The sequence below is a fragment of the Microtus oregoni genome, unplaced genomic scaffold (assembly GCF_018167655.1).
Source record: "Microtus oregoni isolate MIOR12 unplaced genomic scaffold, Mior012 000101F_ref0000407, whole genome shotgun sequence".
Taxonomy (NCBI): domain Eukaryota; kingdom Metazoa; phylum Chordata; class Mammalia; order Rodentia; family Cricetidae; genus Microtus; species Microtus oregoni.
The window spans coordinates 2,412,639-2,440,229 of record NW_024544715.1 but is presented as its reverse complement, the minus strand read 5'-3'; the positions used below and the strand labels follow the sequence as shown (position 1 = coordinate 2,440,229).

The following is a 27,591-nucleotide window of genomic DNA, read 5'->3' as shown; positions in this document are numbered from 1 at the left end:
TAATAGCTACATTTCTTCAGATAGACTCTGTTTGCTGGCAGCAAGCAGAGACATAGCTCCTTTAAGAGAAGTCTTCCTGACTCAATGTTGACTGCAAAAAATTTTATGCCTTCTTTAAGATCCAGCTTCCTGATTCATGTTGGAAAAACAAACTCTGACTCTTTCAGGAGGTCCTGTACTTAAATGGGGTCAGCGAGCAGCATTTTAGAAATTGCTTAATGGTGACATAGACCTGTTGCATCCCTGGAGCTGGTAATGTGAGCATGTCTCGCAGAACTGGTGGTGAATGTACCTTCCTCCACAATTGTTGTCGGAGTTTTTGTCCTGCCTGGTTTCTCTCTTCCCACCAGGTCCCAAAGAATCACACAGAAGGTCTACATAAGTTATAAAACTGATTGGCCTATTAGCTCAGGCTTCTTGTTAACTCATATAACTTATATTAACCCACCATTCTAGTATATGTTAGCCACATGGCTCAGTACCTTTTTCAGCGGGGTAGGTCACATCCTGCTTTTTCAGTGTCTGGACAGGACTGTGGAAAGAGCTTCCTTCTTCCCAGAATACTCCTGTTCTCATTGCCCCACCTCTACTTCCTCTCTGGTTGTCCCACCTGTACTTCCTGCCTGGCTACTGACCAATCAGAGTTTATTTAAAACATAATTGACAGAATATAGAATTGTCCTACACCACACAATGTTGGACTGAGCAGGGCCAAAAGTCAAAGCAGCCTTAGTCCTAACCATGATGCTTAGCATTTAGAAAAAAAAAAGACACTCCTGATCAGAAAATGATTATAGATACACAATAAGACAGATTCAAAGACTAAATGTATGTAGGCTTGGGAGAGAGAAGAAAAATAATATAGACAGTTATCAAAAGAAATAGGTTAAAAAAATAAAAGTCTTTAAAGAGACAGTAAAAGTAATATAAAAGTACAGATAGTCGTAGATTAAAGACATAAAGAAAAATAAGCCATATAAAGAAGAAATATACACAGAGAGTCTGGATTATGTATCTTACTGTGTTTTTTTTGAATTTTTTAACTACAGAGAAATATTTGATTCTGGTATCTGCTAAGCTAAACCTATATATATATATAAAGTATGTTGTCTTCAAAATTTGGGTCTAAGTATATGTTGTTTTGGAAAAGAGGTTCTGCTTTTGTTTCCACTAAAGATGAGAACCTGTGGATCCCTTCCAGGCTAATGTGGTTTGATGAAACAAGATTCCCCCAAAGTTCTCCATGAACCCTAAGATACTTCGTACAATAATCAGCAGGAAGTAATCTCAAAAACTACACCCAAATTCCCAAAATTATTGTTTGTAAATGTTTGTTTTTCATTTAAAGGGGGATATGATATGGAGATGATATACTGTATAAACTGGACATCCAGGACCCACAGAAAAGTGACTATTGAACTTTCCAAAAAACAGGATGGTCCTTCAGGATTCCTACTTCATAGAAGTCTGCCAGACATTTTGCAGGGCACAGAAGAAAGTGACTGACAAACTGCCAGTATAGGCATAACAGGGAGGTAGTGTGGGAACTCCTTCAGCCAATAGCCTTTAAGATACTGGCCCACTTTGGGCATTGTTTTATGTACTATAAATGCAGATGTAAAAGTTTACATGTGCACATTGACTGCTGGATTTGGTTCCAGCACTACTCTTTCTGTGAGTTTACCCTCTAAAAAATAAACCTTGGTTATACTCCATTCTGGGTTAATGTGGAACTCTTTTGCACTGCAACATTTAGGTGTCATTTTTGTGTGTTTTGTGGAAGATTAAGACTCTTGCATAGATTTACCACTGATTTTATTTTCTTTGTATTTTCTTCTATTGGTCTTCTTTGTCTTGTGGCTGGGGACTAGGAATCTTCTCAGCCGGTACCTGTGCATCTCATTTCCTACACAGCTCCTTCTTTATTTTATTGTTTTTTTTTTTTTTTTGGTTTTTCGAGACAGGGTTTCTCTGTGGCTTTGGAGCCTGTCCTGGAACTAGCTCTGTAGACCAGGCTGGTCTCGAACTCACAGAGATCCGCCTGCCTCTGCCTCCCAAGTGCTGGGATTAAAGGCGTGCGCCACCATCACCCGGCTATTTTATTGTTTTAAAGAGAAACCTGTTTGACATGTTAGAATAATTGGTCCATTTTTACTTTAAATTTACTTTTTAAAATTGGCTTTTCAGGTTGGAATTCGAGGAACTAATATAGTTGTGCTTGGGGTAGAAAAAAAATCAGTGGCCAAACTTCAAGATGAAAGAACTGTGAGAAAAATATGTGCCCTCGATGACCATGTCTGCATGGCTTTTGCAGGTATGTACAGACTTTCAGTGGTATGTATGATATATATAATGTTGTAGTGGGATAGCATGGTTTTCCTATTGCCACTGTTTTACTGTAACTACACAATATAACAATATTTGTAGTCAGACCTATTTCTGTTTAAAACAAAGTGTCACCTATATTTAAAAGGCCTCAGTTCTATAAACTGTGGTTTCTCGTGGTCTTAGGGTTTCTATTGCTGTGAAGAGACACCATGACCAAACAACTCTTGTAAAGAAAATTGAGACTAGCTTACAGTTTCAAAGGTTTAGTTTGTTGTCATCAGTGCAGGACATTGGTGGCATGCAGGACGACATGGTGCTGGAGAAGGAGCTGAGAGTTCTACTGCAACTTAATCCTCAGGAAGAGCAACCTGTGCCTCACGGGGTGTAGCTTGAGCAAAGGGGACTTCAAAGCCCACCCCCACAGTGATACACTTCCTCGAAGAACAAGGCCACATCTACTCCAATAAGGCCACCCCCTCCTAATGATGCCACTCCCTATGGGGCGTGTTCTTTTAGACCCCCACACTTACAATGGCCTTTGATAGCTAGAGCATAAATGTGAAGATGGCCTCCTTACTTATAACTTAAGAACTTATAATTCATAGAATTTATAAAATTACTGAGGAATTTTTTTCTTTTTGGGGGTCTGAAAATAATATTCCCCAACATAGAATTTTAAATGAGTCTACTTACTTGTTTTTATTTGTATTATATGTATATGTGTGTAGGTTTCTGCATGTAAGTGTAGATGCCTGCAGAGGCCAGAAGAGGGTTTCAGTTCCCTGCAGCTGGAGTTACGAGCTGCTCAACGTGTAGGTGTAGGTAACTAAATTTGATGTTGTGCAAGACCTCTTAACTGGTGAGCCCAGTTTAGGAAAGAGAGGGAGGGTTACATTTGCGTGTGCTGGGCTACAGATTGACCTCATGCAAGCTAAGTCTCAACTTCTTAAACTGTGAGTTGTGACCCAACTAAATGTGAGGTTGAAAAAAATTGACAACAGTAAAAGGTTTCAGAATATATATGTGCAATATTGAGGAGGATTAGGAGGTGTGGCTTTGCTGGAGGAAGTGTGTCACTGGGGGTGGGCACTGAGCCAGACCCAGTCTCTCTCTGTCTCTCTACCTAAGGATCAGGGCAAAGCCCTCAGCTACTGCTTCAGCACCTGCCTGCGTGCTGCTGTGCTCCCAGATAATGGACTAAACCTCTGAAACTGGAAGCAATTCCCCAACTAAAAAGAGTTGCCTTGCTCATGGTGTCTCTTCACAGCAGCAGAACACTATCCTGTCTTCGTTATAGACAGCACAGAATTTCCAATTATTTCAGAAATTACTTTAATTTCTGTCATTTTATTAAATTAATTTAATATCTGTCATTTTGTTCTATTCATTTATGTGAAATTGCACTGTCAGTATTAATGGTTAGAAAATCAAAGTATTGATCGACTTTGAAAAAGGCTAACGCTGCTCTGTGACCTACTGTATCAATTTTTCATGTGGGTGCCAGGAGCTTAACTCAGGTCCTTATGCTTGTGATGAAGGTACTTTGCCACTGAACCGCTTCCTGTCCCATAGTATTTTGTAAGCTTTATAGTTAAAGAAAGAGTCATGACGGGTGGGGTTGGGCAAGCCTTTAGTCCCAGTGAGAGGCAGAGGCAGGCGGATCTCTGTGAGTTCAAGGCCAGCCTGGTCTACTACAAGAGGTAGTTCCAGGACTGGCTCCAAAGCTACAAAAAAACCCTGTTTCAAAAAAACAAAAATAAATAAATAAAAAATAAAATAAAATAAAAATGGAATGAAACAGCATTGTGGGGAGCCTTTTCAGATGATCTTGTTTGTGCCACATCATCCTTCTGTAGTTGTCTCAAGCTGTTGGATGCCTCAGTATTGGCTTTGGTTTGTGTTGTTGGTAGTGTTGCATGGTATGAATGAGCCACTACTGTTAACAGGTTGCCTATGTACCTTTAGGATAGGGGTTGTAAACCACATCTTTCAGAAAAGAGAAAGGAAGAGCACCAGGAATGATAAAGAGATGCTAGAGCAGAAAGAGCAGCAAAGTACTCAGGGGAGTAGGAGACAACCAGCCAACCGTCCAGCTGCTGAAGCTCATGCTGAAAGCACAGTCACATATTCCTGGTGAAATGGAATAAGCGCACTGTTTGCACAGGGTTAAACCTAGCAGAAGGACTTGGTATTACTTTGACACATGTAACCTGCCAGCACCAAAGTCAAAGCTGATTTTGCTGTCTGTGTAGCGAACACTCACCTGTGGCGCTCCTCCCTATCCCCACTCTAAGTATTTTTAATGTCAGCGTTTCTCTAGCTGTGGGTGATGTTCACACTGTACAGAGGACAAATTCTTAAGTAGCTTATCTGAACTCTTTTAGTTGCATAAAACGCTAACCCATTAGGCCATTGCTAGCTAGTCCTTTCTCTCAGATGTACAGAGAATTACTTTCTCTTTCTTTAATCAAATCATACCTGACCTGTGTCAGGGTGATTTTTAAACTGGCGAATATTCAGACACTCCATTTTCTTTATGTCCTCCTGTTTCAAGGGGTGAAGATCCAAGTGGATGTAGCAACAAGGTTTGACATGATGGGGAAGGTAAATCCCGTGATGAAAAAGAACGGCTATGTGCGAAGTGCCCGTTAACAAGATGAGTGAACCTGGGGTTCAGTCTAGTTAGTGGTAAAGGAGAAATGGAAGGGGTCTGGAGAGGTGCCGCAATCAGAGCGTGGAATACTTTTGCAGAGACCTGGTTTTTCCCAGCAACCATGCCAGTCAGCTCACAGCCACTTTAGATCCAGCTCCAGAGAATCTACTGCCCTTTTCTTCCTGTTCTGGTATCTGCATTCATATCGCTGCGTGCACGCACATACACACACACACACACACACACAACACACACACACAGAGTTCAAAATAAATCTTTTTTTAAAAAAAAAAGGGCTAAAAAACCCAAATGGCTGTAGAACAGTCAAATACCAGTGTCGTCCTTAATTTATACAATCAAACTAATCTGTCAGTTACATGCTGCATTCAGTCTCTGGCTTCAGCTAGAACACAATGTCTCCTTACAGACATGCTGAGAGTTGTTTGGATGAGTCTTTTGGCTATTTCAGAAGCTCAGTCAGAGTCTGCCTGTCTTAATTAACAACCTTGATTTTCAAAGTTTCCATTTTGACAAAAATTGAGAACTGCTGTATCCCAGTTCATCAAGCAGTTCATCAAGTATAATTTGAATACAATACTGGTGTGCTTCAGGTTAGAATACCTTCCTTGCTCGCATAAGAAAAACATGCAATTTACTAACAAGTCATTTGCTGTTTCCTTTACCAGTGAAGTGGAGTGTGTGAAGTCTTTTTATTTTTTTTGGAATGAAGTCTTTAAAGGAAATGAGTCGCAGCTAAGGCACATGGTGTTTCCTAGTTCCTCTATGAAGGCAGTGTTGTAGGGAAAAGATAACTTTTGATGGGGGTATATATATATATATATATATATATATATAGAGAGAGAGAGAGAGAGAGAGAGAGAGAGAGAAATGTATAGACTTTTGAGTGTTGACAATTCCGCAGGTCTGACGGCTGATGCGCGGGTGGTTATAAACAGAGCACGGGTGGAGTGCCAGAGCCATAAGCTTACTGTGGAGGACCCGGTCACCGTGGAGTACATAACGCGCTTCATAGCGACGTTGAAGCAGGTGAGCAGGTACTCTTAGCAGTTGTTCAGCTTTCTCCTTTCCACTGTCATTGGTCCTGCCATAGACATGCTGCACTAGCTCCAAACATTTATTCTACTGAGTGTGTCAAATTTCTTATTCATTCTCACAATTACTTCATTCACTTACTTGGGTAAAGTGGGTTACGTTAATCACCAGAAATCAAAATCAGTTTCAGTTCTTGGAATTATAAAAATTTTAAGAGAGTGTCAAATTTTGAAAAGTCATTTTTTTTCTTGTAGAAGCACAATAAAAATATTATTCCTTAAAGTTTTTCAAAGAAATAATACATTATTTTACCTAAAAACCAAAATACCCTAATCAGGGTTAGATGTGCGCTCTTCTGAATCTCTACTTAGCCATGTCATTGAAAGCCAGGTGGAGTGTGCGTGCAGGCCTGAGGGTTCACCTGCTGTTTGCATACTGTGTATTGGCTGGAGACTCCTTCCTGGGTGTTCTCTCGCATCTATGTTAGAAACTGTGACATTTCCGATGATGGTTTGAAAATGGGCATCATTTCGGCGTCATGTTCTTCTCTCTGCTAGCCTAGCATGATTCTGTTCGGTCATGGCTTGTTTTTCTTTTTAAAGTTGTACTGTTAAGTTTTAGTAGGGTTTCCTAGATTGGAGATTATAATTGATTGTAAGATTGAACCAGTTTTTATCATGCAACCAGCTATGCCAGAAGAGTCACCATGGAGGTTTTCACTTCTCTTTCTTTTGTTAGTGAGTGTTGTGTAATGTAATCGCTGCTTTAATTTGTGTATTATAGCTAATGAGATTGAATTTTCCATGTTGGTTCATTCTTTTCATTTCCACTTGTGCAAATTGTCCTTCAACAGAAACATTGTTTTTTGCTGCCTAATCTTGAACAGGATGCTCACTATACAGATTTGTGCCCATTTATCTTCTCTTTAGAAACATTTTTAAATTAAATTTACTTATTCTGGGGGCAGGGGCATATGTCACAGTGTACATATGGAAGACAACCTGGAGGGGGTCTTGGTGACAGAACTCACATCAGGCTTGGCAGCAAGCACTGAACCATTTCACCAGGCCTACATTCCCTTTTCAAACTTGTTTCTGAATTTGAAGACGTATATAGTGTATATTGAGTAAATTCCTCCACGTCTATCCTACCTCCTGTCCTCCCCCATAATACCCTCTGTTCCTCTATGCAGTTTCTCTTCTGCTTTCATGTCATGAATCTATATGTCTATACAAAACATGAACCAAATATCAGAGAAAATATATCATTTTGTCTCTTTGAGGCTGGCATAACTCATTTAATATGATTGTTTCCAGTTCTGTTCATTATCCTACAAAAGACACAGTTTGGCTCATCTTTGTGGCCTGGACTTTTATGTGCATTCATACCATATTCATTCCCTATTTTCTGTAACTTTGATTGTAATCCTGGCTCTTCTGTATCTTACTGCCTTTAAGAAATGATTCTTTGCATCTCCTAGTGAGCACGAGTGTTAGAATGAACCAACCCTCCTGCTTCGCTGACTTGCACATCTCGCTGCTCTGGCAAAACAGGTACTCTGGTTCTACATGCAGACTTTTTCATGGACTCTTTGTAATCCAAATAAGAAAGTTTTGAGATGAATAATATATATCAAATCACTGTTTTGGTTTTTAAAAGCTTTGCTACTTCATTTTAGAAGAAATTCCAAAATTTTTGTATTGCTACTTTCATATTTTGATTCAGTTTTCCCAATTGTTAAAAAAGGAATTCATCATTCTAGCGGTGATGGTGCACACCTTTAATCCCAGCACTTGGAGGCAGAGGCAGACAGATCTCAATGAGTTTGAGACCAGTCTGGTCTACAAAAGTTAGTTCCAGGACAACCATAACTAAATAGAGAAACCTTGTCTTGAAAAATAAAAACAAAACAAAAAAATAAATAAAAATAAAAAGTAGAAAAAGGATACCAAAAAACAAGTATACATATAAGGTTCTTAAGTGTGGTTGTTAAGATCTCTTCTGGAGAAATCAAGGCTTTGAATAGATAGTACAAAGTTGTAAGTCTGTGACAATAAGATTGCCACTGGGGAGGACAAGGCCTCTGGGCCAGAGTTACAGCATGCTTTCCTTACATATTGAACTTTGTTTATATGACTTTTTCACAAAATGAAAAGACTAAACAAGTAAGTTAAAAGGGCTTTCTTCTAAGATAATATGTAAAGCATCATACCTCAGTGTGAGCAGAAACATAAGACGGTGCAGAAGAGTTCAACATAACCCCCACTTTAAAACAGGTTATTTATGTTCATAGTTAAGTTGTTTGCATTTAAAATTAAATTTTGCTTGCAAAACATGAAATATAATAAGCTTAAAAACTGAGACAATAGATCCCATATATAGATAAGCTCAAATGAAAGTCACTAAAAGCTGTTTCAACCCATAGAATTATACAGCACTACATCAGCCACAGGATTAAGTAAAGTTACCTATGTATTCAATCCTTAGCTTTCTGTCAGGGCTGCCTCTTCATAGAGCCGGTCTCAGTGAGAATGTTATCCTTTGGAGCACAAACCCAGGAAGATCCCTGTCATGAAAGTAATAGGAAATATAATTGGTTTCAGTGTTACATTTTCTGTGGGGGAAATGTATGCTTTTCTTCAAAAGAAACAAAAGATCCCTTTTCTTTGGAGCTGAAGGAAATGACAGTGAACAGTGAACAGAGAACATTTGATACCAGCATTATCAAGTAGGAGTAGTCCCTAACAGTAACTACAGCGTCCCTCAAGGCAAACTAGGGTGTGCTTCCAAAGCACAGCTCAATGACTCAGCATCCCTGACAGCAACACAAATGCCCAGGCCTCTGCGGGGTCAAAGAGATTGCATACTGTCTTAGTCATGGTTCTGTTGCTGTGAAGAGACACTATGGCCATGGCAACACTTAATTAAAAAGCATTCAATTGGGGGCTGTCTTACAGTTTCAGAGGCTAGTCCATTGTTATCATGGTAGGGGGCCTCACAGTACACAGGGAGACATAGTGCTGGAGAAGTAGCTGAGAGTTCTACATCCTGGTCTGCAGGAAGCAAGGAGAGAGAGAACTGAACCTGGCATGGGCTTATGAAACCTCTAGTGTCACACTTTCTCCAACAAGGCTACACCTACTCCAAAAAGGCCATACCTCCTATAGTGTCACACTTCTCAGATAGTGCCATTCCCTGATGACTAAGCATTCAAACATATTGGTTCATGAGGAACATTCATATACAGAGCTGGCAGAAGTGTTAAAGACCAGACTGTAATGATCTGTCTCTTTAAGAGACAAACCATGCCCACTTCCCCATCTGCAGAGGCAGGCTGATCTTCAGCTTCCTGCCTGAGCTCTCTCTCTTTTCCATCTTCCTCTTGGAAACGCAGCTTCTGCCTCTCTCCCCGCTTCTCCCCTTCCCCTGCTTCTGTCTCTCTTCTCTCTCTCTCTCCTCTCTCTCTGCTCTTCTCCCCTTCTCCCTTCCCCCTCCATAACCTCCTGAATAAATATCCAACCTCACTCTGCATGGTGTGCCTATCCATGTCTGTCTCTTGCCCACCTGCCACGTGTCTGCCTGCCTGGGACCAGCCACCACTTGGGGACGGGCAGCCGTCTCTGCCTGGGACTGGCTGCTCTCAGGGCCCGCTGCCTGCCGCCACATGGCCTGTTACCACCGCTCGGGGACCTACAGCATTTCTGCTGCCTACTGCCTCTGGGGATCCTGCATCATTTTTAGTTTTTCCATTACATAGACTGGGTGGGCCAAAGAATGAAATACATTTAACATGAAAGTGGAAAAGGCACTCAGAAAAGGAGGACACCCAGGAAGAGGAGGGCAGGAAATTGGAAGTGTTGTGGGGAAAGGATGACTTAGAATGAAGCTGATGGCAGATATGTATGGAAATGACCTAATGAAACAGATTAGCTTGTTTGTTAACCTAAAATTTTAATCTAAAAATGGGAAATAATAAAAGTTGAATAGGGATCTTCTAAGAAAAATAAGATGTTATGTCCAAATCCACGAAGTCCCCGAAAAGCCAACAAGGAGACTGAGTCCCATATGTAAAAGCAAAGAGCCTTTATTTTATGCAAGTTTCTCCCCATTTCCAATGTACTGGAATAAATGGAGAGCCCCGAGCTCAGATAGAGTTGGGTTTATAGTAGTAAAGGTTGATGGAGGAAGGTCATTGCTTAAATAAAGAAGCTGCCTTGGCCCTGATAGGACAGAAAATTAGGTAGGCAGAGTAAACAGAACAGAATGCTGGGAGGAAGAGGAAGTGAGCTCAGACTCAAAAGCTCTCCTCTCTGGGGCAGACTTGATGAAGCTCTGACCCAGGATGGACGTAGGCTAGAATCTTCCTGGTAAGTGCACCTTGGGGTGCTATACACATTATTAGAAACGGGCTAGTCCAGGTGCGAGAGTTAGCCGAGAAGAGGCTAGATATAATGGGCCAAGCAGTGTTTAAAAGAATACAATTTATGTGTTGTTATTTCGGGGCATAAGCTAGCCAGGCAGCCAGGAGCTGGCGGCAGGAATGCAACCTGCAGCTTCCTTCAACAAAAGGTGAGGGTGAGAGGTTTCTGAGGTTCAGGACCCCTGATTGACTGACATTTGTCTAGGGGTATCCTAATGAGTGTGCTAGCAGGTGATCCTATCTACAATGGTTGGAACATTAGGCATTTCCTTTGGATGGTCTGTTCTTGGGTGGTGCTCAGGTAATCTCAGTTTGTGGTTCTTCCTGCAACCAGATTTTGCTTCAGGATAAACTACTGAGACTCAGGCCCTCATTAAACTTGTAGATGGCTGAGTCCTACTCTGGCAGATGATAATGGTTGGAAGTAAAGAACTTCCTTTGGGTGATCTGTTCATATTTAGCTTATTATGACTGGCTCCTACGAGATCTATAAGCAAATTTGTGATTATATTTTACAGGTTGTATATATTAATTTCTTTAAAATGTCATCATGTATTAGCAATATTCAAGAAACACTAAAAATGTATACAATAAAACCAGAAAAATAGAGCCTAGAGAGATGACTCAGTGACTAAGAGCACTTACTGCTCTTCCAGAGGACCAGAGTTTGTGTCTCAGCAGCTCATAACTACATGTAACTACAGTTCCTGTACACTCTGGCCTCTGAGGGTCTCTCACTCACATGTCCATACCCAGGTGAAGACAGACACATATACCTAATTTCAAATACTGAAAATTTTTTTTTTAAAAAGAAAGAATCCAAAGAGTAGATGTAATGATCTGTTCTGTTTCTTTAAGAGATAAGCCATGCCCACTTCCCTCTCTCCCCATTCCACTGAGGCAGACCTTCCTTTCTGTTTGCAGCCTGAGTCTCTTTCTTTTTTTCTCTCCCTCTCGAAGAGGCAGCTTCTGTCTCTCCCTCCTCTCTGTCTCTCTCTCTCTCTGCTCTTCTTCTTCTCCCCTTTTTTTCTTCCCCCTCCATAACCCACTAAGTAAATATCTAGTAAATACCTCACTCTGTGTGGCATGCCTATCCGTCTATCTCTCTCCCACCACAGCCGCCATGTGGCTCTCTGCCCCGACCAGTCACCTTTGGAGACCTGTGGTGTGGTCTGTGCACCATCCCTGCCTGATCTCGGACCTGCTGCCCCCTGCCTACCACCACATGGCCCCACTGCTCGGGTACCTGCAGTGATTCTGCAGCTACTCGGAGATCTGCAGCATTTTATTTTACCTTTACAGTAGATACTTTTGATTTATTTATTTACTAGAATTTTATCTGATAAGTGACATGTGTTTTGTGGTGATTTGAATAAAATGGACTCCATAGGCTCATAAATTTAAATACATAGTCAACAGGAAGTGATATTTGAAAGAATTATAAGGGTTAGGAGGCATTGCCTTGTTGGAGTAGATGTGTCACAGAGTGTGGGCTTTGAGCTTTCAGAAGCCCATTCCAGGTCCAGTCTCTCCCTCTCTCTCCCTGACTTTCCCCACCCCCGCCCCAGTTTGTAGAGCAGAATGTAGCTCTCAGCTACTTTCCCAGCACCACTGCTGTCTGCTGCCATGATGATAATGGACTAAGTCTCTGAAACTGTAAGTAAACCCCCAATTAAATGCTGTCTTTTACAAGAGTTGTCTTGGTCATAGTGTCTCTTTACAGTAGTTGCTGTGGATTTGCTGCGGGTCCCCGGCAGCTTGCTGCAAGGTCGAGACCATGCTGCCAGTCCACAAACCAAGGTATCTGATCCCCAGCCATGTGGGGGCTGGCTGGTCCCCATAGGGTGGGCATCACAGATGCTGCGAGTCTTTGGGACTGCTGGGGACCTGAAAGCAGCCAGTCCCAGAGACCACATGACACGGAAGGTGGCTGGTCCCCAGTGGCAACAAATGGATAGGCAGCAGGTGAGAGGGACAGAGAGGCACATCATGTAGAGTAAAGTTGGACATTTATTAGGGGGTTATAGAGGAGAAGGAAAAAGGGGAGGAGGGGGAGAGAGGGGGGGGAAGAGGAGAGAGAGAAAGACAGAAAAGGAGGGGAAACAGAGGAGTGGGGAGAGAGGCAGAAGCTGCCTCTTTGAGAGAGGGACAGGAAGAGAGCCAGCTCAGGGTGGAAGCTGAAGATCAGCATGCTTCAGCAGATGGGGGAGGGAGTGGGCGTGGCTTGTCTCTTAAAGAGACAGAACAATCATTATATTCCCATCTCTTTTTTTATAATAAAAAATGTGAAAAAAATAAAAAAAATGTGGGCAGTTAGGCACCACAGGTCAAATGAGTTGGGGCAGCAGATTCTCAAGACTGCTTCTGGCTTATTTGTGGGCCTTGTCTTTGCGGGGGGGGGGGGGGGGGGGACCTGAGAAGGCTGGGCGCTGGCCACATCCTGGCATAGCTGGTCTCTTTGCTCCTGTCCAGTGTTTGTGGTATGGAAATGTCTGGTATCTCTTATACCTGGTTAAGGTATTGGCAGAACAGAGGACAAAGTTAAATTAAGGAAAAAAGTTTTAGGACCAGGGAATTGAGGGGGATGTATCTGACCTGTTTGAGATGGATTCTTTAATTCAGCTTCCTGGAACTCATAAGAATTTTTTGGGTTTGTCAAAACAGAAGTTTTAGACACATATATTGAATAATGACTGTGACATATTTTTGTACAATGAAAAGTATTTTTAAGACTATGGAAGGCAGCATGAGAGAAAAATTTGGTCTGAAATTTGTTTGGTAAGGTTGTTCTCATTAACTGACAAAACCTCACAGCTATCAAACTGCATCAGAGATCTTTGAGAAGGATAAAATTTTACTTGAGTTGCTGATTAAAAAGTGACAGAGAACTTCTTATTTGGTTGGCACCCAGAGCTACTCCTCAGGGTCCTCCATGATCGCTGAAGGTCGCATTTGCCTTTTGCTGTTTAGTGTAGGGCCTGCCAGGCTCCAGAAGATCCTGTGGGCTAAGAAATCTGTAGGAAGACACGCCTACCTTGACCTGAGCAGCTAGGCTGTTAATTCCAGTGATTCTGTCCATATCTGGAGATATTTAGTTGAGATGAAAGGCAGTTTTTCCCCAATGGTCAGCGCTTGGCAGTTGAAGTGAATTGCAGATGGACATTGTTCTGTGCCCGTTTGTCTTCTGTCTTCTTTGGAGGAAGTAGAGTGTTGCTTCTAGGAGCCAACCTGTCTCTTTTCATTATGAAAAGTTTTTTTTAATAATTAAATATTTAAATGCCATATTCCCTAGATCTCTGAGCAGTTGAGGGCTGTTTATCAGTTATAACTACAGTATAGAATTTTCCTGGAGAGCTGGGTCTGAGCTTGACTGTACTGGCTCTTAACAGGTAAGATTTACACTCATAAAAAGATAAAAATAAGAAAAAACTGCTTGCAATAGAAAGTTAATAGCAGAATTGACAATAGTAGAGAACAACGTAATATATCTTAAATGAGGGTTGGATTAAATATAAAGTGTTTTTGTAAGTACATACCAGTTTAAAACATGAGACTTAAATTGTTTTTGTAGTCTGAAATGAGATGCAATGAACAATTATAACATTAAGCATAGGTGCATTTAAGTTACATGTATGATCACACACAGAGAGAGTGAATAGGAATTGGGCAAAGTGGATGCTCTTGGTGGGCCCTTCCAAAGGCATGCCACTGTGCAAAACACATGCAAAAGAGTCAACAAGAGTTTTAGTAAAAAAAACATAAGTAAACCGGGGGACAAGCAGGACATGCTTCAGTAAAGATGGGAGAACTTGGTCACCTGATCTGGCTCTCAGTTAAGATAGTGATTAGGTGACCCATGGAATAAAGTTAACACTGGGGAACCAGGCAGGTAATACCTCAGTAAAGATGGCAGAACTTGGTTACCTGACCTGGCTCTCAGCAAAGATGGTGGCGAAGTCACCTGACCTCAGTCAAAATGGCAGCAGCCACATGTTGTATGGAAAAGCCACTCAGTTAAGATGGCTGTGAAGTCACTTGACCTCAGTTAATATGGTAGTGAGGTCACATGACCTCAGTCAAAATGGCAGCAGTCATATGTTCTATGAAAAAAGCCACAATTTTTGAGCTGTAGGGGTTCTAAGATCAATAAATGATGGAAAAGCCACAATTTTTGAGTTGTAGAGATTTTAAGTTTAATAATAAGAGAGACCTAGAGGCGTGATCCGCCTGTCACTGAGCAGCCATGCCACAAGCCGTGGTGGGGAGCAAAAAACTGGAACTGAAAAAGCCACACCATGCCACAAGCTACAGCGGGGAGCAAAAGGCTGGAATTGAAAAAAGCCGGGGGATGGACATGAATGGTTGCTATCCACAGCTGCAATTGTGAAAACCTGTGAAATGGCGACACCACAAGGCCTATAACAGGGACATCTCCCCCTATAGGAGGGGTGCAAATTGGCACGAACACTGCAGGACCCATGAGCTGGGCAGCCCCTGGGGAAGGGGAAAAGTGGGAAGAGAGGCAGAAGCAAAGCTGCCTCTCCGAGAGGAAGATGGAAAAGAGAGAGAGCTCAGGCAGGAAACTGAAGATCAGCCTGCCTCTGCTGAGGATGGGAGAGGGAGTGGGTGTGGTTTGTCTCTTAAAGAGACAGAACAATCATTACAGTAGAATAATAACTAAGACAGTGTTGTAGTAAAAATAAATTTTGTTTTTTAGAAATATACACAGAGCAATGGACGAAGACCTTTTGGTATTTCAGCCTTAATTGTAGGATTTGATGATGATGGAATCCCAAGATTGTATCAGACAGATCCCTCTGGAACTTACCATGCTTGGAAGGCGAGTAATGAATTCATTCATTTTTCATAGAAGTTGTCAGATGCATTAATTTATTGCAAAATTGAAATAAATGTAAATGTTTTATGACATTCAGGGGCATGACAGAATTATGTTGCATTAAAATATTGATTGTGACACAGACTATAGATTGTAGTGATTTAACTCCTCAGAAATGATAGTTTAGGAAAGTAAAAGACCTTGGTTTAAACCAGTCATGGTGGTGCATGCTGTTTGGTTGAAAATGTGACCCCAAGCTGGTATCCAGATACCCAAAGAGTCTGAAATGTTTGGGTGGAAGTTCCATCCCAAGCCCCTCCTCTAGGAGTTGCCTCAGTCCAGACTCTACTTTCAAGAACGCCTTCGAAATGATGACCCCTCTCCAGAGATGCTCAAGATTATTTCCACAGGGTATTTAAATTGTACCCCAGAAAACAAACTTGTGATTTTTTCGAGTCTTCCTTCTCCAGCTCCTCTGGGGGGGGGGGGGGATATAGGGGCGGGTATGGGGTGGGGCTGGAAGGCCATAGAGGGCATTATTTAAAGGCAGAACCTAGAAAAGTTACATTAGCAGGGTGTGTGCTATCTACAATGGTTGGAATGTTAGGAATTTCCTCTGGGAGGTCTGTTCCTGGGTGGTGCCTGAGTTTGTGGTCTTTATCAAACCAGGTATTGCCTCAGGGTAAACTACTGAGACTCAGGCTTCTTTTGAGCTTGTCAGGACTGCACAAAGGGAGTGAAAAGTTTCTATACCTGATAAGCCTCTCCACCTACATAGCAATCCAAATCAGACCAAATCAGAGGGAATTAGAAAAAGCCAAGGTTAATTGGACACTACACTCCCAGATGATTTTCCAGCCCCCCAGAGAGGAAAAGGGAAAGGAAGACGGGAAAACCAGCTCTCAGAGGCTGGAAGAGGGAATCAGATCCTTTGCAACTGTCCATAGCCACCATGTGGGCTCACTTTCAGCTGCTGAGTTATCTCTCTCCAGTACCATGTCCTCTCTCCTAGGGAGTCAGATAACCATAAACTCTGATACATATTTTGTGTTTGTATATAGTAGTAAGCTTCATACAATAAGTAGATTGTTTTTCTGCATAAGTTATTCTTGTTTCCATACCCATCTACCACCTTCCTCAATTGTATACTCAGACACAAACGCTCAGAGAAACAGTCAGAGTTTCCAGCAGTGAGTTTTCATAAACTGTCTTGTGTAGAATAAGACTACAACTATAGAATGTAGTATAAGTGATTTTAACTTAATTATTAAAAATTAAGTATTCAGGCTTTAAATAATTTCACACTTGAGTTTATATCACTTTTATTCTTAAAATGTTATTGTGTCCCGGCGGGCTGGCGGAGCAGGTGCCAGAGCCTGGCAGATTCCCAGCGGCAATAGCAGGCCCAAGCGGTGATAGCGGGCGGCCAAGCGGGCCAGGCCAGCCTAGCTGGGGCGTGGGGGGGGGGGGCTTTTCAAAATAGAAAGCAAAACCAAAAACATGACAATACTATCACCACCACCACCAAACTCCTCAGGAAATGTAGAGGCTTATTTTTAGGCAGTCTCTTTCTGTGTAGTTCATGCTGGCTGAGACTCATGCACCACCATAGCCTACTAAGAAATTTTTAATTTACTTTAAGATAATAGTTAGCCAAGAGACTTCAGTGTAAGTGGCTTAAAAAGTTCCCTTTTGTGGTTCCGGATTCCAGCCTGTAACTAACTGTTAAAAAGCAACTACCTTGAGTGGAATACAGATACTTCACTGAGGACATTAAATATCCTTTCCTAACACTTGAATGAAGCCATAATCCAACTAAAATACAAGCATAGTTTTTCAAAACAGTGAATGTGAAAAAACACAGAAAACCTTTTTTTAAGTGTTATCTACTTGTGTATGTATGTGCATTCTTTTTATGTATATGGATGTTCTGCTTGCATGTATGTCTGCATACCATGTGCATATCTGATACAAGGAGAGGACATCACATCCTTTGGATCTGGACTACAGTTAGTTGTTGGTTGCTATATGGACACCTACTATGGAACCCATGTCCTCTGAAAGGAATATGTATATATATATATATATATATATATATATATATATATATATATATATATATTTTACTCTTAACTGCTTAGCCATCTCCCTGGTCCTGAATTCTACTTTAATAAATTATTTTAAGTAAAACATAATCACATCATTTTCCCTCATTCCTCTCCTCCCTTCAACATCTCCTCCCTACCCTTGCTCTCTCAAATTCATGGCCTCTTTTTCTTTATTCTTGCATATGTGTGTTTTGTGTGTATATGTGTGTATACATATATGTATATGTATACATATATAAATATGTGTGCATATACACATGTGTGTATATATACATACACACACAAACTGCTAAGTCCATTTAATGTTGCTTGTATGTATATGTTTTAGGGTTAGCCACTTTGTATTGGATAACCAACTATGGGCTCATCCCTGGGAAAGACTAATTCTACTGCTCTCAGCAGTCACTAACTGCTAGTAACTCTTCATAGAGGTGGGACCCTATGAGATTTTTACCAACCACATTGGCATGTGCACTTAATATGTTAAGGCCCCACTTTAAAAATGTTACTTAACCTCAATTATCTCACCAATCATCCTAGTTTCAAAACTAGTCACATTGAAGGGTTAGAACTTCAATTCATGAATTTAAGGGAACATAGATCAAATTCAAGTGCTATGTTTTTATATTTAAAATTGCATTTTCGGGGCTGGAGAGATGGCTCAGTGGTTAAGAGCATTGCCTGTTCTTCCAAAGGTCCTGAGTTCAAGTCCCAGCAACCACATGGTGGCTCACAACCATCTGTAATGAGGTCTGGTGCCCTCTTCTGGCCTGCAGGCATACGCACAGACAGAATATTGTATACATAATAAATAAATTAAAAAATAAAATAAAATTGCATTTTCCAAAGTGGAGATTGGGTGGCGGGCAGAGAAGCTATATGAGGAGTTTGTAAGAAAGCAGCTGTCTGAAAGCAGATTGTAATTCAAGTCTCCAGAAGTTTGAGGAAAGTTTCTGTTACTTAAGCCACCTAGTTGGTGGCGTGTTGCCATGTAGACCAAAAAGGCTAGTGCAACAAACAAATAATGGACTTATTCCTTTAAATGAATTGAATATTTTAACATTGTTTTAATGTTTACTTCTAATTATTGGGTCTTGATTTGATTTTATAGCATAGTATTTACATGCTATGCGAATTAGCTTGCTGTTATTTTGTGTAAAAGACTCAAAATATTCCTGAGTCAGAACACTTATTATACTACAAGTGATAATAGGAGCAGCATATTTGCACGAATTGCCACTGACCTCCAACCTCATGGGGTTAATGGAATGAATCTGTTCAAGCCTAGCAGCAGAGCAGAGCCCTAACAGAAATGGGGCAGAGCAAGATACAGCCCCCACAGACAACCCCGCCTCCTGTAATCCACCTTCCCCAACCAGGATCTGCCATCCACAGTCCGACCACACCCCAATAGTCTGCTCAGACTTTGAATTCATTAATGGAATAAATCCTTCACCACATCAGAGGCTCATGCTCTGGTTGTGTCTGTAAATGCCCTCCAGCTCAGTTCAGTATGTGTTCTTTAGGTTTCTATTACAGGTTTGCTAACCCAGTCAGGCTGACAAGATTAACTGTCACAGGACCCCTGGAACATAATTTCACAGGACCGCTTTCAACAATAATTTGATAAATCCCAGTAAATGTAACACACACAGACACACACGCCCTGACATGCTTGGTCGTATTTAGGAGTGTAAACTGCTGATCTCTAGCAGGAATAAGTACACTTAAGAAAGGAGGACCAATGGTAAGTGATTCAACTTTGTTTACAAGGCACACAGTTTCTGTGCTTGGGTGTGTGGTCTTGTCAACAGGACGATTTTGTTAAATGCTAAATCAGATCTGTTTAAAACCTATTCTTGAATCACATGCAGCTTCCAGTAGATTCCAAAGCTCTTGCCCTGGTCTGTGAAAGCATACTGATGTGGGTCTTCTCAGCGAGCCGCCCACACTCACTCTCTGGGCTGTCACCAGCCTGCACCTGTCTTTTGTTTCTCCACATTCTTTCTCTGCTTTGAGCTTTCTTCTCAAAGGTACTGCTGCCCTTGGTTTTGAGGATGCCCTCCTAACCAGGCTTCCTGTAAGGCAGCCCATTCCCAGTGCCCTTTTCTTGCTGATTTATTTTCTGGTTTCCACCAGCCTACTGTTTTACATAGTATTCTCTTGTTTATTATCTATCTCCCCACGTCCTAGTGGACTTTAAGCTATCCAAGGACAGGGATTGTTGTCTATGTCTTATGTTACTGAAACACTAGTGCCAGTGCCCAGAACCTTGCATTCAAGAAGGGCATTAATTATAGTTAATGAATAAACAAGGAAACTGTATAACATTATCTACTTGAATGTCAGCTAGAAGTATTCTCTTGAACTTTTGAAACCTAATCAATTCTTATTTTTAAAAGTAATTCTTTTCAAATTATTTCCTCTACTATATACAAATATACTGAAAATTTTTGTGCCCCAGTAAACCTCTCTGCCAACTCAATAATCCAAATCAAACCAAATTAGAAAAAGCCCAGGTTTAATGGATACCAATGCTCCCAGGTGGCCTTCCAGTGCCACAGAGAGGAAATACAGAAGGAAGACCGGAAAACCACATTTTTGTTCTCTGGGAAGCAGTTTAAATACCCTGTGGGGGTGTGTCTTAATTATTCAAGACTAGCTTTATGGAAAAAACTAATCATATATTTTATGATGAAAATATGATTTTCAGATTATTACATTCTCAATTTTTTACTATTTACCTGATTTTTTGAAAATAATTTCCAAAATTTTTTGAAAATAATATTTTGAAGCATTTAATTATAAAAATAGAATATGTAACTGAAGCAGTTCTGAAATATACATATCTAAATGTGTACCTAAGAAATTATACATGCTTAGAAAAATCTGTTTACTTTCATTTGTATGGCTTATAAAATCTTAAGAGTATACTCTTGTCATTATTACTCAAAATTTATATCCTAAGATTTGTTTGATTACTATTTATTTCTTTAAAATTTTCATTTTAAAGCATTAAAATAAACTGATAGTAAAGACTGATAAATAATAGTATGAATAGACATAATGAACACTAGTATAGGTAGTGGTTAGTTAATGAAAAGGTTATTCTATACCACTGTGTTAGGAAACTAGCTTTCATAGACCAAGTCCCCATCACTAATAGTACTGAAGATCTGGGGACATGTTTTGTTGTTTTTAACATTGACCATAGTGCTTAAAATCGAGAAATAGCATGTTATGTCTTTAAGATCATAATTTCTCCAAGTGTTTTTCTCTTGATGTTAAAGCATATAAGAAGCTCCATGTGTTTGCAAGAAGCATCTCTAGGGAAATTAATGTTTCATTATTGAAGTGCTTTTGGATCTTCCAAAAAGACTAAATGTTTTAAATGTGGTTAACTTCATAGTTAACCAGTCCCTTCAATTTTTTGTTGTTGTTTTTGAGACAGGCTCTCTCTGTGTATCCCTGATTGTCCTGGAACTCCCTCTGTAAGCCAGGCTGACCTCTAACTCACAGAGATCTACCTGCCTCTGCCTCTCATGTGTTGGGATTAAAAATATGCACCACCACACTGGGCTCCTTCAAGTTATTTTAATTTAGAACCACTTTTATTTTTTTCATCTTCTTTCTCTAAACTCTGATTTTCTGTGAAACCTGCTTTGGGAACTGATGCCTTAAAGACCAAACCTCAAGGCTGAAAAGATTTCTTTCTTTTAAAAAATTTTTTTTTATGTGCATTGGTATTTTACCTTATGTATGTCTGTGTGAGGATGCGGATCTTGAAGTTACAGACAGTTGTTACTTGCCACGCTTGGAATTGAACCCAGGTCCTCTGGAAGAGCAGTCAGTCCTCATAATTGCTGAGTCATTTCTCTGACCCTGAAAATATTTCTTTAAAATTTAAGGCTTTGGGGACATAGCTCAGTGGTAGAGCATTTGCCTAGCAAGCACAAGGTCCTGGGTTTGGTCCTCAGCTCCAGAAAAAAAAAGTTTAAATATTTATCTTTTCATGTGAACTAATGCTGTGTCTTCAAGTATTTATGTGCACCATGTGCATCTCTGATTATGGTGGAGGCCAGAAGATGTTGTCAGACCCCCAGAGCCTGAGTTAGGAATGGCTGTGAGCCACCATGTAGGTTTTGTGAATGAGCCCAGGTTTTCTACAAGAGCAACAAGAGCTCTCAACTGCTAAGCCACTTCTCTAGCCCATTAATAATGTGTGCGCATACATGTGCGTGTGGGATCTCATGTGTGCCAGTATTCATGTGAAGGTCAGAGCTGATTTTCTTCAGCTTGCTATGGGTTTTGGAGCTAGGAGTCAGGTCCCCAGATTTGCACTGTGAATGCTCTATAAATCCTTGCTGAGTTATCCTGTCAGACCCTGAAGGGATTCTGAAAGGTATTTAATAGAAACATCTGACTCTTTATTATTAAAAATACTAGACTTAACTTATTTTCTGTTGTATATATTTCAAAACTAGAAACTGTTGCTAATTTTATATATTTATAAAATTATATAATTTTATATATAATTATATAAAATTATATAATTTTATATATTATGAATAAAGTTTTTATTCCTATATCTTTTTAGGTTTTTATACATATTTACAATTAAATATGAACATATCGTGCTCCTCATTTCCCATCCTACCTTCCATGTCTCCTCAATTTGCCACCCTCCAGAGTTCATGTCTTTGGGGGCTTTAAATAACATAATAAGTCCAATTAATGTTACCCATATATACATGGCTATGGGACTATGCACTGCAGCAATGGCTACATGCTCAATAATTGATTCTTCCACCGCTGTTTACTGCCAGTTGTTTCGTAGTAGAGGGTGGGACCTGGAGGTCACCTACCCCATCTTTTCTGGTGTTTTGGCTGGCTTGATCTTGTATAAGTCACTATAGCTGCTGGCAGTCTTGTAATAGCCAGGTCATGCCCAGAAGATAGCATTTCACAGTACTCTTTTTCCAACCTCTGAATCTTATATTCTTCTGCCTCATCTTCCATGCTGCTCCCTGAGGCTTGGTGGTAATGGACTAATATAGATGTCCTGTTTAGGACTGAGCAGTTTGACCACTTATGCATCTCTCCATTGACTGCTGCCCACTGCACAAAAGTGCTTCTCTGCCAACGTTTGAGAGCATGAGTCGGGTCTTAGCAGTGAGTCCCATGGCAGGTGGGTCCAAACCACAGTGGGTGAATACACCATGCAGACAGGGCTTGAATGTGGAGTTTATTAAGAAAATGCTATTGAGAGGAGTGGAAGGTAGAGGGGAGGGAGGGATGAGAAAGAGAGAGTGAAGGGGAGAGAAGGAGGGGGAGAGAGAGAGAGAGAGAGAGAGAGAGAGAGAGGAGCCTTTAGAAGAACTGTAGTGAAAGAGAGGGAGCTTGGGAGTGGACTGAGCTTGTCTCTTAAAGGGACCTTTACACCTGTATACAGTCAGGCAACTGCTTGCCCTGTGCAGAGGGGTGAGGTGCTAGGTTCCCAAGGGGCAGGGCCAAGCTGTGCCTGAATACTAGCATTCCTTTTTTTTTTTTTTTTTTAATTAAAAAGGTGAGGAGTTAGGTGTGGCAGGTTAAGGGAATAAGGGCATCAAGCTCTCAAGACTGCTTCCTGCTGATTTGTGGACACTGAGTTCTTGGGGACTGCTGCTAGGAGCCAACCTGTCTCTGTTACAAAAAGCCTTTTTAATTAAACTTGCAAATACCATATTCCCCAGATCTCTGAGCATTTGAGGGCTGTTTATTGAATATATATGAGTTATGACTACAGCACAGGATCTGCTTGGAGAGCTGGATCCAAGCTGAGAAGTTGTGGAAGAATGTTTTACCCAGCTTGGTTTTAACTTAACAAACTTTACTTGCAAAGGACAAAGAAGTAAAGAAAAACTTTTTGCAATAGAATTGAATTCAATAGAATTCAATAGAATTGAAGCTTAACAGTAAAAATTGGCAATAATGAAGAACAGCTTACAGGAAAGACTGGGAAGTGTAAATTTCTAGGTTAGCTTTTGTTAATCTGAAATAGATATTTATAACCTTAAATTTTTATTATTATGTAGAATATATTTTAAAGCAGAGATGAATCACATAGACAGTATGTTGTGACAGATCTAACTATGTGCTGTTTATTATTTAAGATTATATAAATTAAAATACTTGAGACTTACTGCTTCCTTAGTCTAGAAGGAGATGACAGTGACCAGAGTTTCATCTTTGCACAGTTGAATGTGTGTTGCATACACAGGTACACATGCAGAGTTAAAGCTGCCTTACATTCACACGTAAATGGAAGTCGAGCGAAAGGAAGCTGACTTTTTCATTCTGACTCACACTTTGTAACAAGCAGGCAGGGTGAAAGAAAGAGAGAGCAGACAGACGTCTGCAGGTCTTTGGAGCAAAGAAAAAAGTGAAGAATCAAAGTCGCAGATTCCTAGCAGGTGGAAGAATCACATCTGTTGCAGGTGGGGCAGGCAGGTGGGGCAGGCAGGTGGGTGGGATCCCGGTAAGCCTGAGAGCTAGCAGGCAGTGGTCCTGTCACTGGCCTGTCACATCACGTGGTTACCATAGCAAAGATGGCAGTTAGGTCATTTGACCTGCCCTTAGCCAAGATGGTGCCTGCCTACATGTTGCAAGGCACTAAGAAACCATGAGTTTTTTAGAGAAGTGCAAATTTTAAACAGACACAGTTAACAGGACAGACATACAGCACGCAGAAAAGATTAAAAACTCAGGATCACATCTGTGTGGCTACACCATTCACAGTCTTTCATACATGAATTAGACAGGAAACCTCCCCAGCAGGTGCTGTCATCCAGCAGCCAGACAGAGAGCAAAGGGGGAAACTGAAGTCGGACTGGTTTGGCCAGGGTGGGGTCCGCTGCCACCACCCCAGGCTGGATGGTGTGGCAGTGTGGGCAGGAAAGGAAAACAAAAGAGTGAAAAAAAAAGCCGAGGCTGCACTTCCAGCTACCAGATCACTGGCAGAATGTAGGGTGCAAATAAGCGGCTATGGGTTATGATTTATTGGGTGGGCGTGCAGTTTCCAAGAGTGAGATAAGAGATAAGGTCTAGAGACTGAACTCCAGTGTCCCAGAGATTCAGCATGGACCGTGGCTCAAGCTGACTTTGGTTGTCACCTACAAGGTCCAGGGGCTGTGGGGGTTGGGCCATATACCCCTACATGATCACACAGGGATGGGGACCCAAAGGGGTCTAAGCCTGAGAGATAGGTGGTTGCTCAGTACTGGTACTTTCGACTGGAGCTGGGAGGAGAGGAACCACAGTCCAGAGGCGAATCCTTACTCATGGAAGCTTGGGGAGGAGGGGCGAGGGGCCTATCATTGCTGCCAGTTTTGTCGGTGTTGGGTGTAGAATTTAAGCGATCCTGAGTTGGAAAAGCACTGGACTGGAGATTACAGGGTTCTGTAGCTCCTCAAAACAACCAGGCAGGAGGAACTGACAGAACCTGCCAAGTGTCACAGGTACCATTGTTATGATATGGTGTGAGTGGCACCTTAGCAGCGGGACCCATGGTGTGTGGCTCATTGTCACAGTGTCAGAAACCTGAACTCTGCTGACCTGGGGCCCCGGTACACTGAAAGGTTTTTTGCCCCCATGGTGGTTGGAATTAAGTTTGCTTCTGGTTTCTAGACTTTGGTGACCTGTTCCCTATTATTTACGCGCCCTTGGGACCCAACAGTATAAAGCTGTGAACCCTCTGTTGTGGTAGGATCCTAGGCTGTAGTGCTGAAAATAACGAGGGCTGTAGAATTGCTCCAGAATTTCTAGAAGGAAGCAAGGAAAGTAATAGCAACTGGACTAGAGGCCATTCTTACAGTGTTTTGGCAAAGAATCTGGCTAACTCCTTCCATTGTCAATGTTACGCCTAGATCATTGAGTCCCCCCAAAACCAACTAGGAGACCAAGTCCTCTATGTAAAAGCAAAGAGCCTTTATTCTTACACAAGTTTACAAACTGGACTCTCCGTGTGTCCAACGATTGAGTGATTCAGAGAGCCCCAAGCTCAGTCAGGGTTGGGTTTTTATAATAACATAGGTAGGGGTGAGGGATTTCTAAGTTTCAGGATCCCTGACTGGCTGATATTTGTCTCGGGGTGTCCTGGTAAAAAGCGATGGGTGTGTGCTAGCAGGTGATCCTATCTACAATGGTTGGAACATTAGGAAGTTCCTTTGGATGGTCTGTTTCTGGAGAAACTGAGTGTTCTCAGTTTGTGGTCTTTCTCGGAACCAGGGTAAACTATTGAGACTCAGACATCTATTGAGCTTGTCCTACAGTCTTGAGAATTTATCAGAAGCTAAATTAAAAGTTAAGAGGCAGCTGGGTGTGGCGCATGCCTTTAATCGCAGCACTTGGGAGGCAGAGTCAGGCAGACTTCTGTGAGTTCAAGGCCAGCCTGGTCTACAGAGTGAGTTTCAGGACAGGCCCCAAAGTTACAGAGAAAACCTGTCTTAAAAACAACCCCCCCCAAAAGGTAACAGGCTAGTTCCTTGGTGGAGAAAATATGAAAAATTGCATATTGTTGAGTCTGTGTAAAGGTTATTGTTGATAATGCTTGCAGAGGTTTGCAGTGAAGAAGAACAAACGATACAGAAAGAAACACAAATATAGTTTGAACATTAAGCTTAGTGTTGCAACTGAGGTAGATGCTGAGGGGGTGGGCTGTCATTGTTGAAGATTAGCACTCTGTAAGAGAGGCTTGCTCTCTGCTAGATAGACAAAGGGAATGGTGCCCTTAGGACCAAACCCTATCCAGCTAAACTTCTAAACTTGTGAGAAGCCCAGGGCATTTTTCTGCTCCAGGAAAGCCAGCAACAAACAAAAACGGCTGGAAATGTGATTCAAGGGAGGCAAGAGTCTCTCTCAAGTTGGCACCAGAATTAGATGGTTTGGTGCTGGCTCTAGAGATATGAAGGATACAAGACTATACAGGTTGTGGATCCTTCCTTCATGATATCAGAGCCACTGAAGCTAGGTAGCATGTGACAAGGGGAGTCAGAGATGAAAGGCTATGGAAGGCCATTAAATGATGCTGTAAAAGTGAAGGCTGGAAGGAGGCTTCAGGGGAAACCCCAAGATGGACATGTCAGAGATTTGAGACATGCTGAGGAGAGCTGCATACACGGAGGACAGAAATAGAGGGAGAAGTGCAGGCAGCAAAGATGAGGGCTGAGCCGTCTAAATCCTTTGAAACTAAAGCCCAGACACAGAGCTGCAGGATTTGGTGTTTGCCTGGCTGAGTTCCCATCTTGTTTTGATTCAGTATTTCCTCACTATACCCAATTCTTCCCTTTTGTAATGGAAATGTATATATTATGCTATTGTATGTTGGAAGTATGTAATTTGTTGTTCTTTTATTCTATAAGGGGTAAAAATTAAGACTTTTAATTATGAAGAGACTTTGGAGTTTTCAACACCATTGGGACTGTTAAAGTCTGTGGTGGACTTTATAAATGAATTTTGCCACGAGCCTATGGGGGGTAGGGAATGGAATGGGATGGTTTGGATAAATTCCCCATAGGCTTGGCTCTTTGTGAACACTTGATTCTCAGTTGATGCCACTGTTGTGGCATTTGAATCCACTGGAAAAGACCAAAGACTTAGAATCAATTTAAATTTAGATTAAATGAATTTATTCTTACTGCTAGCAGAAAAACAGCAGCCTTGGAGTCAAACAGCATGCCGTGCTGAAGCGGCTAAAGGAAGGGTTTATAAAGGTGATATTAAAGGTGTACATTACAATTTCTGTGGGCTCCTCAACTGGCCAAGACAATTGTTTCACTCCCTGAAGATGTTTCTCTTTCCCGTTGTATGGCAGTTGTAAAGTAAAAAAAAAAAAAAAAAAAAAAAAAAAAAAAAAAAAAAGACCATGTCATCCCAGTCCCTTTGTGACTCTGTTATTGAACACTGAAGTAAACCCAAAAGCCCGAACATACACGGTAACAACAAACCCAATTGTATTAATAGTTTTGTTTTAATTTTTCAAGGCAAATGCAATAGGCCGGAGTGCTAAAACTGTTCGGGAATTTCTAGAAAAGAATTACACAGAAGAAGCTATTTCTAATGACAGTGAAGCTATCAAACTAGCAATAAAAGCTTTGCTAGAAGTAAGTAATCTTGGAAGGTATGTTCTGAGAATACGCTTTTGGTTTCCTTATCC

At 41.2% G+C, this 27,591-nt stretch overlaps 1 protein-coding gene across 1 annotated transcript in view; it reads left to right on the top strand.

Annotated features, from left to right (window-relative positions):
• LOC121443166 (proteasome subunit alpha type-8) overlaps nt 1-27,591 on the top strand; it is a 48,882-nt gene that overhangs the window by 6,669 nt on the left and 14,622 nt on the right. The window contains exons 2-5 of the mRNA XM_041644843.1: nt 2,188-2,314; nt 5,904-6,028; nt 15,172-15,294; nt 27,419-27,538. Coding sequence (XP_041500777.1) covers nt 2,188-2,314; nt 5,904-6,028; nt 15,172-15,294; nt 27,419-27,538 — 495 coding nt within the window. The remainder of the gene's footprint in view (nt 1-2,187; nt 2,315-5,903; nt 6,029-15,171; nt 15,295-27,418; nt 27,539-27,591) is intronic.